The sequence below is a fragment of the Anastrepha ludens genome, chromosome 6, assembly GCF_028408465.1.
Source record: "Anastrepha ludens isolate Willacy chromosome 6, idAnaLude1.1, whole genome shotgun sequence".
Classification (NCBI taxonomy): Eukaryota; Metazoa; Arthropoda; class Insecta; order Diptera; family Tephritidae; genus Anastrepha; species Anastrepha ludens.
In genome coordinates, this window is record NC_071502.1 from 75,478,978 (window position 1) to 75,493,766 (window position 14,789).

At 39.8% G+C, this 14,789-nt stretch overlaps 1 protein-coding gene across 8 annotated transcripts in view; it reads left to right on the forward strand.

Moving 5' to 3' along the window:
- The window catches only part of LOC128868312 (beta-glucuronidase), a 50,574-nt gene that overhangs the window by 25,456 nt on the left and 10,329 nt on the right, over positions 1 to 14,789 (forward strand). The window contains exon 1 of one of the 8 annotated variants that reach the window (XM_054110254.1): positions 7,301 to 7,386. The exons of 1 other annotated variant lie outside the window; for it this stretch is intronic. Coding sequence is in view for 2 of the 7 variants with exons in the window: in XM_054110246.1 (XP_053966221.1) it covers positions 7,531 to 7,561 (31 nt within the window). In the remaining 5 variants the exon portion in view is untranslated. Of the gene's footprint in view, positions 1 to 7,300; positions 7,562 to 7,801; positions 8,225 to 14,789 lie in introns of those variants that run through there. 6 more of the 8 variants (XM_054110246.1, XM_054110247.1, XM_054110251.1 and 3 more) reach the window with 6 other exon arrangements.

Here is a 14,789-nt window from a genome sequence, read left to right on the forward strand (position 1 = left end):
CTCCATCTTCGTGCCAGAAACCATATTTATGGAGTCTACACATAGCTTTTATTGCTTCCTGTTGTATCTTAAGATCCAGGGGGAGCAAATCAAGGATAGCATTTAGGGCATCTCCAGAGGTTGTACTCATGGCACCCGTGATGCACAAACATACACTTCTTTGCAGCGTGTATAGTTCCCGGATTGTGGACTTAACCATGCTCCGTCGCCACCAGACCACAGAAGCGTAAGTGATGATTGGTCTGATAAGTGCCGTGTATATCCATAGGACCACAGCAGGTTTCAGACCCCAAGTTTTGCCAAAGGCTCTACGGCATTGCTGAAAAATCTTCAATGCACGATTCACCTTCAGTGAAACGTGTGTCTCCCAAGTCAGCTTCTTATCCAAGATTACCCCTAGATATTTAACTTCGTTGGAAAGACCAAGTGTCACACCTTTCAGTGTTGGAAGACTGAGTCCATCCAATTTCCGTTTTCTCGTAAACAAGACTATAGTTGTTTTGTTCGGATTAACGGAAAGACCTTGTCTCATGCACGAATCATCGATTTTGTCAAGAATCCTCTGCACTTTCGTGCAAAGCCTCCTTAAGGATTTATCCGATGTTAGCGCACAGACGTCGTCCGCATATGCTTGGACGTGAAAGCCGAGTTCCTGCATCTCCACTAATAGGGAGTCTACGACGAAGCACCACAGCAGCGGAGAAAGAACACCCCCTTGGGGACATCCTTGCTATACCACCTTAGTATTGATAATTTTACTTGTTTCTGACAACAAAAAAACGTAACTGAACAAAACTGCGCTATTTACTCTTCCGCAGTTATCACTTTTTCTCTTAATTTGACTAATTTCGAACTAATTGTTATATTTTTTATTTAAATAACAAGCTTGAAATAAAATAAATTTAATTAAAATTAAAAGTATTTACCACTTACCGACAGATAATAATTTTGCAATGTTTAGTTTGAATTTTAGAAAGTGAAATTCACAAAAATTATAATTTTTACATTATAAAAAAAAAAACAAATTAACTGACATTAACTGGTCCCGATTTACACACAGAGACATCTGGAAGGGAGAAACTAGAAATTCCCTTTTGATGTTTCTTTCGCGGTCACACAGACAATATTGTTTCCGGCAACATTCGTTGTTTTTGACGTTTACTTCTTTAAGTTTGACAACACGAATAAGAAGCACAAAGCATGTAGCCAGTAAGGCACACAAAAAACACCTATCTCTTTTTGTTCGTCCTTTTCACAAGAACAAAACGTTTCCCTGTGTACATCGGGACTTACGGGAAGAGAGTATCGAGTAGTATAGGTATCGGCAAATTACTGAGAAACCGCAATCTCCTACAGGCGCCTTCGGGACACGCACAACGCAACACAACGACAGCCCGTTTCTCTCGCCTTTTTTTCTATTATATATATATATAATTGGCACATACACCCTTTTTGAGTGTTTGGCCGAGCTCCTCCGCCTATTTGTGGTGTGCGTGTTGATGTTGTTCCACTAATGGAGGGACCTACAGTTTCAAGCCGACTCCGAATGGCAGATATTTTGATGAGAAGCTTTTTCATGGCAGAAATACACTCGGAGGTTTGCCATTGCCTGCCGCTTTAGAAAAATGTTTTTCTTAATTTTGGTGTTTCACCGAGATTCGAGCCTACGTTCTCTCTGGATTCCGAATGGTAGTCACGCAACACCCATTCCGTTACAGCGAAGTTATTGCGTCTAAAGTGTCAGTATATTTGAGTCATCGATACAAAAATGAGTTTCGAACAAAGAGCCAATATCAAATTCTGTTGTTAAATCGGTAAAACGTTTACCGAAACATTTGAATTGATAGAAAATTGTATGGCGATGATTGTATATCTCTTTCCAGAGTTCGTGAGTGGCTTACACGTTTCAGAGATGGTTGTGAGGACATAAATGACAATGAGCATAGGAGCCGCCCAAAATCAGTAATCACCGAAAAATCCATCGAAAATGTTCGTATATTTGACAAAAATAAACCGAAATCATCATTGACATTCATTGAATCGGAGTTGAATACTCCAAAACATCGATTTATCGCATTTTAACTGATCATTTGGGCTTACGTTTCATTCCGGACAAGTTAACTGAGATCGAAAAATTGCTCAGAATTCAACATTCGAAAAACCTCATTAAAGAGGCGAAAAAAGACGACAACTTCCTTTACAACATTGTAGCTGGTGATGAACCGAGCTGTTTCCAGCATGAACCTGAAACAAAACGTCAAAGTGGCGTTTTGAAACGTTTGTTGTATTGCCGTCCTCGAATTCACCCTTAATACCGCGAAGAAGCAAGCTGGCGCTTATTTTATGATAATGCATCATCTCATCGGCCGTAGCCGAATGGGTTGGTGCGTGATTAACATTCGGAGTTTACCGAGAGAACGTTGGTTCGAATTTCGGTGAAACCGAAATTAATAAAAATATTTTTCTAATAGCGGTCGACTCGGCAGGCAATGGCAAACCTCCAAGTGTATTTCTGCCATGAAAAAGCTCCTCATAAAAATATCTGCCGTTCGGAGTCGGCTTGAAGCTGTCGGCCAAACACCCTGTACGCGCCAATTATATATATATATCATCTCATCGGTCCACTCTCGTGAGTGATTTTTTGGCTATAAATAGGATTTTCACCATCAATCACTTACCGTATTCGCCTGATATGGCTCACTGCGACCTCTACCTATTCGGGAAATTGCATTTGGTCATGAAAAGAAAACGTTTTGCGTCGGTAGAGGCCATCCAAAAGGTTTGTACCGACATCCCGAAGGACATTCCGATCAATGACCTGAAACACTCTTTCGAAAAGTTTTTAGATCGCTCAAAAAAGTGTATTGAGGCCAGAGGGCCTCGAAGTTATCAGCACAAAGCTTCTGTAGTTTCTATTCTAGCTCAGTCTTGTTTTTTTGTTGTTTATTTTTATATGTTTATTTTTGACTTCACCTTGTATGGCCAGATGCAATGTACGCATCTTGAGAAATGGCTCAGACATCTGGCGCTAAATAAAGTATTTTGAAATTTTTACTTCACCTACTATAACGTAATACTCTGTTTTCACTTATGTCACCGGAATATTAGAAAATTACCACAAGATTTTCATCTTGAAAAGTTATTTATCATTCAGAAATTATTGACGCTTTCAATACACGTAGAACGTACATATATATGTTATGTTCATGTATAATTTCTTTAATAGGAAAATGTCATCAATCAATCTAATGGCGCATTTGGAGTAATTTTAATGAATAGTCATTGGAGTTACGCGCTATTACTTGCAAGAGTGTATAGAGAAGCTAAATTAATTTGTTCAAAAAGTAAGGTAACTATTTTTCTCGCAAAATATTTATCTATTCGTCAATATTAAAGTAAGTCTTCTCAGATATTACACACTTGTGCCAAAGCTTTACTTTTCCAATCGTCGAGCCACCTCTGACCAAATGCTCTTTAATATGGCTCGAGTTCTTCCATCGATGCGGACTTTGTTTTCACATTTGTGGCAAATCTCCGTCTGTTGATAGATATTTTTTAAGTTGAGAGCAAGAAAAAGTCGGATTGGGCCTAGACCGGTGAGTACGGTGATAGGCAAAATTACGGTTTAATTTTTGGTCAAGAAAAATCATATTTATCAATTTTTTTCCATAACAGAAAATCGCCGAGTACACTAAACCACGTCTAGTACTTGTACCTAAAATATCAAAAACAAATCAAATTCGGACAATGAGCCAATACGACAAAAGAAACACATTCAAGTATAGAGAAATTTTAAAAATAAAGAACACATACATACATACATAGAAAAGAAATAAATCGAGTGTACGAAATTTGAAAAGTCACATTACTTTTTGAACACACATCGTATATTGAAACGAAGTTTTAGTGGAGGCAAATTTTTATCTCGGCCGCTGCATAAAGGCTGGAAATAGGAAAATCCGCATTAAATGGATTTAAAACAAAATACGAAAAAGGTTAGCTGGATCAAAGCACGATCATATAATAATTCATGTCACCTCGGCGACAGATTACATTTTCTTCAAATCACTCTTAATAAAGTTTTATTGTTGTTGTTGTTGCAGCAGTAAACTTTGTCCTGTCAGTGTACATTAACGTTAGCGTTAACACAACATAGCGTCACCTACATTTGGAATGGGTGGTGGTTGGACTCTGACAACGGCATTCGGAGGTCGGGAGCTTAAGAAGGTGGTGTCTCCCGATGAATGTCCTTTATTATCTGTCTGTACACTATCTGGTCCAGTGATCTTCGGTCTGTTTTGTCATGGATCTCGTCCGCGTAATTGGGGAAGTGTCTGCTGACGTGCCCGGGAGGCGGCTTAAGGGGTTAGGTGGGTTTGAAATCGAATTGAAAATCGAATTTTTTTTTATCTCATTAAATAGTACAGTACACTTAAAATACTCTCCTAAAATTTTAAGTCAATCCGAGTAAAATTCTAAGAGATAGACGCTTCAGAAGTTCCGCCCATTAGGCCACGTCAGTTGAACGCTTCGCAGGTATACGTGTTTATCTCAAAACTCCATTTTTTAAGTCGGTGGGCACGATATCTCGAAAAGTTATGAAGCGATTTAATTCAAATTTTGTACAAATCTTTGAAATAACATTATCTAGTTATTGAACGAAGGATTTTTTTTTTTTTAATTACAACTATTTTTTTTGAGCCAATGTATGTCGCAAATTTCACTAAAAAATGTGTTTTTTGGTTCAAAGCCTGTCTAAAATTCAAATTTTGATTACTTTTTTTTTTCCTTCGTACAACAACGAGATTTATCCATGTACTAACGAAATCCGTTCGGTTTTCTGATTTTAGATGAACCAATACTGAGTTATGCTGTCCACAGCAAGAGATTTTTTTTTTTGAGACGTTAAGGAAGATGAGGTACCAACGGCTGAGTTTTCGAAATTTTTAAATAAAAATTTCACAAAATACTGTTTATATATGTATCTTAGATATAGTGAATGGCTTAAATAAAATATATGATTTTATATACTAAAAAAAAATAGTCAAAATCTCCTTTTTTGCAACCTCTGAAACCCACCTAACCCCTTAAGCTCAAGCAGGTGTCTGCATGGGTGAGACCTACGGTAGCACCCTAAAAGAAACTGTTTGCTAAGCAGTTTGTTGTGCTCCCTCTCAGGGAGCATCTGAGTCTCGTCGTGTAGATGTTGAAGTGGGGGCATCAGTAAACATCCCGTCGCAGTCCGAATGGCAGTGTCTTGACAAGTCTGAAGATTCGTCCACAGCGAATCATTCGTTCCAGGCGACCAGACAGGCGCGACATAGTTTAGAAAATTTCTTTGTATTTGCCGCAAGTACTGCCGGCAAGCGATTTGAGGACCTTTTTGCGGTTTTGGACTTTAGTAGCAATTGTCGTTGTGTGCACAGAGAAAGGGAGCAAACTGTCAGAGGTTACATCCAAAATTTTAGGATTGTTCACAGTCGGAATTGGTGTGTCGTTGACTTTAACCTTAAGTTACAGTTTGAACTTCTTTGTCCAGGTGGTGAAAAGGGTCGCCATGAACTTTATGGGGGAAAGTTATAGGTTTCTCACAGTCGAGAAGTGTGAAAGCCAGGCGAGGTAGTCGGTTACTTTGACGCACAGGCCATCAATGCCATTGCCCGACACCATTATCGTGCAGTCTTTGGCGTAGAAGACCAGGGAGACTCCCTCTGGTGGCTGGGGCAGTTTCGAAATCTAGAAGTTGAAAAAGCAAGGTGAAAGGAGAGCACCCTGCTGAACTCCTTGTATTATCTTTCTCTGTTTAAAAGTTTGGTCTCGAAATATCACCGAGGAATGTTCTCGGACCACCTCTTCAGCCCTGGCGCGAGTGCCGACGGGAAAAGTCGTCTAGTAGCGTGGCGCGGCTGACAGTGTCGAAAGCCTTCTTTAGGTCCAACGCTATTAGGACAGTCCTTTCGCAGAGGCGATTTTGGTTGAGCCCGCGGTTGATCTGAGTGTTTGTGACGGAGAGTGCTGTGGTGGTACTGTGCACTCGTCGGAAGCCATGCTGATACGGGGCTGGGGTCAGGTGTTCTGTGTGGAGTGGGAGTAGGGGGGGGCTTCAATTATTTTCACTACAGTGAAAAGGAGAATTATCGGTCGATAAGAATCCCCTTGGCTGGTGGGCTTCCCAGCAGTGGGACCACTCCCCCTGATGTCCTTACGAGAGTGGCCATCGAGATTTTGAAACCCCTTCTGAGGTACTCTACTCCCAATGGACCTAGGTTTTTCCACATCAGCATGTTTAGTCCGTCAGAGCCAATGACTTTTGACGATCTCATTTTGTTGATGGTCCCCTGAACCTCATCGCTGGGGAATGTAAGTGGCGCACTGTTGTTCGTTAGTTCATGCAGTCGTCTGGTGGCACGACGTTTGGATCTATCGCCGGGAGGATGCAGTATAAATGACCGTTTTACCTGGGCACTGGACAGAGATTGGTTCCCGTAAGCCTCCTCGAGTAGCCCAATGGTTTCGGTTATCGTTTTGTTTAGCTTTACGCAAAATTTGATCGAATAACGTTGCTTCAACGATCGCTGCATTTTCGCCACTGCAAATCCTATCACACTTTTAAAACAGCTTTCACGCGCGAAGCGATGTTGACTGCACCGCTGTTGCCACGGAACTGGGACCGGTTTCTAGTGGAAGGGGAAGGTTCAACGATCATTTTCCCCCACCAGCCGATTCGGTTGATCGCTTAGCAGACGCTCCGCGCGGGAAGGCTCATTACTTTTCAATCAAACCCTGTACTCATAACGAATTTCGCTCAAAACACTGTAAATGACAATACACTTTGTACCTGTTGGCACACAACTACTCCAATAGAAAGCATAAAACTTTGTGCTTCCATAAATTGAATTTGAAAATTAACAAACAGCTACGCGGCTTACGACTACTCAGTTTAGAAGCTTGTTTTCAAATGTTATTTGTACGCATAATATAACAAAAAGCAAAAAATATGTATTTGAAACTATTTCGGGTAAGTATTCAGCTGGATAATGCATCAGCGTATTTTTCTACATGGGTGAATTTTTACACGAACAACGCCAACATAACTTTATCAATTTAAACTATTCCATCACTGTGACTATAAAATGAAGCCAGTTTATTTTCAAACCAAAGTTATTAAGGTTGGTTGGTTTTTAATCAAATTAGAGTTGTGGTAAATTATCTGGAGGTGAGTATGGCTGCTAAGCTTTTTTTCATGAGCTTTTCAACACTCGGTTTTGCTAACCCTCGACCTCACCAGTCCGCATGAGTCAAAACCCAGTGCAGGCGTGTGCTTTTGCCATAGGAAACCATTTCGCATGTGATTAGTTCATATTTTGTTGTGAAACCGTATAGTTGGTAATTAAAGTGTTTTTTTTTGGCATTCTCTATCGTATTAGTGGATTGTCACCATCTAAATATTATATCGTGAATTTATCTAAACCAACTTTTGGCCACGGTAGCGGTAGTTGATCTGTTTCAACCGCTTCACATCGATGTAATATGGGCTGGGGAGTGCGTCGCCTAATAACATGTTTGTTCTAAAATACCTTGATTTTCTATTAAACAACAATAACAACATGTCGATAGCAGACTTGCTTACAAATATATATACATTGAAGTAGTTTTTTAATACTTAGCTTAGAATGGATGACGTGCAAATTTTTCAATAAAATGTGTGATTTCATTCGGTCAACATATTCAAGTATTTTGTATTATTAAACTTGTATATTGGAAAAATAGTTGTGCCTGCTCTAAGTCATATGTATACATGTATTGATATGTGCATATATACATATGTACGTAGAAAGTCACATTCGCAGTCTTCATCATCGCAAACACGTTATTCTCTTAATTTGTTTTTATAATATTTATGGGTGGCACACGTTCAGTGTCGTCATTATTCGCTCTCTGCATTTGTTGTACAAACAGCTGATATGAGAAAGTGATATGATTGCAAAAGTAAAATTTTAGTATTAAAATGTCGTTTGAGTTAATTATCGAGTGTTTTCTGAAATATAACATTTTTAATCATTTTATCCGTTCAACTTGTTGTTATTCTTGTTTGTGATTTTCGACTATGATATACGTGTGTGTTTATATATCGCCGTTTTCCATGTTCGCTTTCGACTTCCTTATCTACTGTGCTACCGTTACTATGATTACAAATGGATACAAAAACGTAACTAATAATTGAGTAAGTATTTATGTAATTCTGTGTGTAATGTATTATTTTTGTGAGCTATTCCAGCAATTATGACAATTTTCGTTGATTACTTTCCTTTTAATAAATACCCTATTTACAATCAGATGTATATACATATATATTAAGCCTGGTCGATTTAAAAATCGCTCATTGCTCTGTGAAAATCGTATTCTAGGGATCAAAATAAGAAACTTTCCCGAAGGAACCATACCTCTAAAACGAATTCTGATGTCCCCCAGTTTGGGTCGAACGAAAAATCCCACTTTGACCCATTTAGAGTGCTCCAATCGAGTCCAAATGTATGACCGACCCCCACTAACTTTGGACGGCCGATCCACCCATTCCAGTGGCACACCCCCTGGAACTCCACTGGGGGGTTCCCCATACAATCATTTCAAAATATCACCATTTTTGGTATTTACATGAGAAAAGAAACTAAAAAGTTCGACCCAAACTGGGGGACATCGGAATTCGTTTTAGAGGTATGGTTCCTTCGGCAAAGTTTCTTATTTTGATCCCTAGAATACGATTTTCACAGAGCAATGAGCGATTTTTAAATCGACCCGGCCTAATATACATACATAGATTGTACTATTTTCATGTTATGTACACCTGCCCTGCCTCGTCTCGGTATATAAAAAATTAACTGCAAATGATAGATTTTATAGAGCGATTTATGATTTCTTACATATTTCAAATACTCATGTCAACATATAATATTTCGTATAAAATATTGTGTTTTAATCCCTGATGTGGGACGAAGGAGCAAAAAAAATATCAAGCCAAAATAATAAAGGGAATTGATAAGATAAAAGCAACCTGATTGCATCATTGATAACGATTGATTGTATTCTAGCAATGTGTGCACAACAGTAATTTCACCCTGTCGTACCCCTTTTGCTTTATCCTACTCTGCTATATGCTTTGATCTCGAAAATTTACGGACCATCTCTTCAGTCCCGGAGGAGAGTAGATTGTTAAATGTCATCCAGTAGCGTGGAATAGCTAGCAGTATCGAAAGCCTTCGTCAGTCCAGCGCTGCTGGGACAGTAGCATGGACGTTATGGCGTTAAGTGCTGCGGCGGTACTGTGCACTTTGTGGAAGCCATCTTGATGTTTAATTAAGGTCAGATTTTTGTGATAACCACACTCTCGTTAAGCTTCGCAGGGACTTTACGGTGTACCAGAGCTTACTCACACCAGAAGTGAAGTCGCAGGTCTTCAAGTCCTCTACCCCAGTATTGAGCTAGCGAATGTGTAAAGTAAAGAGTCGTTGGGTAGGTAGGCTGAAACTTCGACACTGTTCCCACTCTTCCAGTACCTTATTTTTGCAACAACGATATCTCCGGAGCATAGCTCTTTTAACATAGTGTGTTCGATCAACCTCGGTATGATAATACATGCTCGCGGTCTCACATTCCCTTCACAATGAAGTATGTATTTGTCCCCACGACATAGCACCTAGACCACAGATACGCTTGTGACATACCCATGGTTCTTGTATTAGTATGTATTATGTGTGTGTTTGTTTACAGTTTTGCATGCCTACGGCACAGGAGAGCCGTAGACGCTTTGCTATGCAGATTTATCTGTGTAAATACAGGGTGGCTGATGAATTTTGCTACATTAAGAAACTCAAATAACTTTTTTTTTAGTGTATGGAATTCATTTATTTTTTTTTCAAGTTGAAGGTCATTAAATTTTATTAAATGTAGCTTAACTAGTTTTAAAAATAATTGAATTTAAATGCCCCCCATGCTCGTTGACACAAGTGCGGCATCTTAGTAAAAAGTTGTTCATTGCTGCTTTGAGAGTTGCGACAGGAATAGCCGCAATTGTTGCCCGAATGGATTGTTTTAGTTCATCCAAATTTGTTGGCTTTGTTTTATAAACTTCTTGTTTACATAAACCCCACAAGAAAAAGTCAGGTGCAGTAAGGTCAGGCGACCTGGGGGGCCAACGAAATTCGGAGTTTCTTGAAATCAGTTTATTGGGAAATTTTCGTCGCAACTCTGTCATAACAGTCTGGGCTATGTGAGACGTGGCCCCATCTTGTTGAAACCACACAGAGTTGAAAGGAATTCTCTTTCGGCGTAGTTCTGGATAGAAAAATTCTTTCAGCATTTTCAAATAACGGTCTCCAGTAACCGTAACGGTGTGACCATTTTCTTCAAAAAAATAAGGCCCGACAATACAGCGTGAAGAAACCGCACACCACACTGTCACGCGAAGAGGATGCAATTCCGTCTCGTGGAGTATCTGTGGGTTAGAAGTACTCCATATTCGACAATTTTGTTTGTTCACATTGCCGTTTAAATCGAAATGGGCCTCATCAGACATGAACAGGCAGTTTAACATGTTTTGGTCTTCTTCCACCATTTGCAGGATCTTCTGGCAAAATTCCAAGCGAATCGGCAAGTCTGCTACATTCAGTTTGTTAACCATTTGAATTTTGTAGGGAAATAAGTCTAAATCTTTGTGCATTATTGTTTGCAAAGACTGTCGGCTGACACCAAGTTGAGCAGATAAGCTTCTTGTTGAAACCCTTGGATTGCTTTGTATAGCTGCAGCTACAGCAACGATCGTTTCCTCCGTCCGAACTGGTGGGTTTCGATGATAAGGCCTTCTTGCGACTGTTCCTTGCTCAGCAAAATTATTCACCAGTCTCATTATGGTCCATCTGCTCGGGGGATCGCCGCCAAACATCCGCCTGTACTCTCTCTGTACCAAAACTACGAACTCCAGTGGGTGATAGCGGCGGACTATCCAAATTCTTGTTTGCGTGTCCCAGTTATCCATTTTAATAAATTTTAAAGATCAATCTGCAAATTAAAACAAAAATGGAACAGATAACTTAAAAAGAAAAAAAGTTATTCAATTTTTTTTTTAGTAGCGGCTTTCATCAAACACCCTGTATTACTTCAGTCATGAGACTGAGTATATTTACGCTTTGTCCTCCACCTTATCCTAGAGTCGGAAATGGATTCGCCCCCGATGTAGGTGAGGACGGCTCCCGTACCTCGACTTAAGCACCTTGAGGGACCCGAGATTGATACCTAGTACCAGGTGGGAATCCGCCTCCGAAGTGGTAGCAGATTTCTGCCTGGTGCACGAGTATACCCTCCAGGGAGTCGTGTCAAGAAGTAAGCATATACTATAATTATTTAAATATACTTCGCATGAACATTCCCGGGCCCTAGGACGACAGTACTTCACTAAACGGAAAAATTAGAATTGTTTCCAGCAGAGCCGTTGAAGGTGATTGGTTTATCGCCCGGTTGAATGGTTGTGACCCGACTTCCGTTAATTTGGAAGGGTTCACGTGAGGTAGAAAACAAATTTTACGAATAGGTCTCATGAAAAATTTTCCTTTACATTTCAAAGTGACTACGCGGGTTAGTCCATCAGGTCCTGGATGTATTTCAACTATGCGCGCTAAAGCCCACTTGCCAGGTGGATATCTCTTCATACATCAGAACTAGGTCGCCAATGTTAGCATTGATACAAGTAGTGGTCCATTTCGGACGACTTTGTAGTCGACTGAGATACTCCGAATACCAGGTGTGGTTTTAAGCGTTCAACCATACGCCACCGACTTAATCCAGAAGTAGCGAAATCAAGTAAGTTTTCATCAGGAATATTAAGAGTTGGTTCTTCAATTAAAAAATGTCCTGGTGTAAGTGCGTCGCAGTTTTCCTCATCTTCATTGAGCGGACAAAGAGGACGCGAATTGAGGCAGGCTTCTATTTGATATAAAAGTGTAGTCAACTCTTCGAAATTCAAAGCGCGGTCTTGCACAACATGCTTAAGGTGAAATTTTGTGGATTTTACCCCAGCTTCCCATAAACCCCCGAAATGTGGAAAGGCTAACGGAATAAAATTCCAAGTTGTGCCTTCGCTATAGAAAGACATGCTCTGAGGTCTTCTGGTATTGATGCTGTGTTGCGCTGATGCATGGTGTGCAGTAGACAGCTGGCACCAAGGAAGTTTGTCCCACAATCTGAGTATAGTTGCGTAAATTTTCCTCTACGTGAAACGAAGCGCCGAAAAGCTGCGGTGAAGGCCTCGGTAGATAAATTGGATACACATTCCAAGTGGACTGCTTTGATACATACACAGGAATATACAAATATACAATTTTGATGTTTTAGCATTCCGAAGAGCCGATTGGCGTACGTCAATTGGACCAGCAAAATCAACGCCGCTTTCCAAGAATGGTCGCGCCGGAGTCAATCGAACAGCTGGAATTTGTCCCATAAGTTGCTCAGCTACTTTCGCTGTATATCTAAAGCATACCAAATAACGCTTTAATACAGTTTCCGCAGTTCTACGCGCATTTGGTATCCAATAATTTCGCCTAATGAAAGTTATCATTAGTTGTATGCCCCCATGTTCTTATATGTGCGTCTGTAAATAAAAATAGATGTAGAGGGTTTTTCTTAGATAACAAAAAGGGATATTTCATATTCTCAGGTAATATATATTAGCGAGTTGCAGCCTTCCTCCTATGCATAGAAATCCTTCTCCACAAATGAAAGGGTTCAGTTTCTTGATCGGATTGCTCTTCTGTAGCTCACCTGTTTGTAACAATTGCTCTATTTAATTATGATATTCGTAGCGTTGGGACAAATATAGCAGACGACTGAATGCTGATTTCAACTCTGCGGCTGTTAGGTTTCCAAAGCGCCGAGGTTGAGAAGTTGCAGTATAACAAAAACGAAAAATATAGGCTATAACAGAAATTGTTTTACCTAAAATAGAAAATTTGTATAAAATTTGCGGATAGCTTGTTGAATTGATATGCAAGATGTTGACCACATTTCGTTTTTCAAGGGAGGTCTCCTTCCTATAGTCAATATCACTTGGCCATGTACTCTCGTTTTGAAGTAGCCACGCAGGGCCATGCCACCAGAGAGGATGAATTGATAAATTGTCTGGTAAAATGCCTTTCGTTGCACAATCTGTTGGGTTGCCTAATATAGGCATATATCACCACTGGCTGACGTTTGTAAGACGCTGAATCTCTGCTACGCGGTTTGCTACAAACACTGTCCAACGAATCGGCTCGGCTCTAATCCACGCTAAAACTGTCGTACTATCGCTCCATAAAATAATATTTTCAACACACCCTTGCAAAGATTTCACTGCCTTATCTACCAGTTGGGCAAGTAAATGAGATGCGCAGAGCTCCAGCTTAGGTATTGTGAGCAATTTTACGGGAGCCATCCTTCTCTTACTCTGAAGCAGTTGCGCAACTATGGTACATACTTCTCCATTTTCCATAATTGTTCTGGGGTAACCACGGCTGCATAAGAAACTTGCGAAGCATTCCAAAAAACATGTAAACAGCATCGCCTTGATTTTGAAGTGCCTATAAACCTGTCAATTTTAATATTTTTTAAACAAGGAAGCGCTTTGTGATACTCGCACCAAAGCTATTAAACTTTTCCACGCCATGGTGTGGCAAATAATATGACAGCGGAGTGAAATTTTTGGGGTATTCTCCAACCAACTTAATATGCCCTAAATCTTGATATTCTCTCATAAACTTTAGGTAAACAATTTGGAAGTTTGGGTTTCTGGCAAACACCTGCTCCATATTCTTTAGTCTAATTAGAGCACCTAAGTGAGAATTATGAAACTCTGGTACTGGTTTCCCATTAAGCTCGGCTCGGAAAGGATATATATAATATATCCCTTAAGTGTGAAGAAATGAAGTGTTGTTCAGTGGCTATATCTTCAGCAGAATGCGGTCTTATGTTTGGCAATTCTTCTTGCTCCCACAAACGCTTAAGCTGATCATCTCCATATATGACAAAGATTTGTATTTATTGTTTTAATATTAACCGATGTTGACATTGGTCCGGAGATAACCCATCCAAAATGAGTGTTTTGGTAAATAAACCCACTATCAGTTCTTATTTGAGCGTCTTTTATTAGAAAACCATATACATCAGCGCCCAAGATAAGATCTATGAAACGTGATTTGAAATATTCAGGATCCGCTAGAGGAATATTTGAAATATCTGAACTAAGTTGTAATCTAATAAAGCTCTGTTGTGGCAGATATGAACGAAACTTGGGTCTTTACATGTAGTTTACAATCGTATTCTGCGCAGGAATACAGTTCAAGATACGCTAATTTCTTTACACAATTTTTTTGCGGCGTGTTTACCCCACTCACTTTTAAAGAAGTGGAACGGCATGGTATTTTATATAATTGTATAAATTGCTCTGTAACGAATGTGCCTTGAGATACTTGATCTAATAAGGCTCGCCCGAGAAATTTGGTACGGAGATTTTAGGTAATTTAGCGTCACTGTAAAACGTGTCATTTCGATGGGAAGGCGCCACTAATATACTGTTTAATGCCACCGGTGAAGTTGTAGAACAGGCTGGCATAGAATCACGCAAAAAACCTTTAAAGGTGAAATATAAATCTTCGAAGCTGTCAAAAGTTGCACTTGTCATGTATGGAATTTTATCACTAATAACTCTTATATACCCCTGAGACAGCGTTTCCGGACGCAGCCCATGTGCCTTTTCCTTAAGCTTC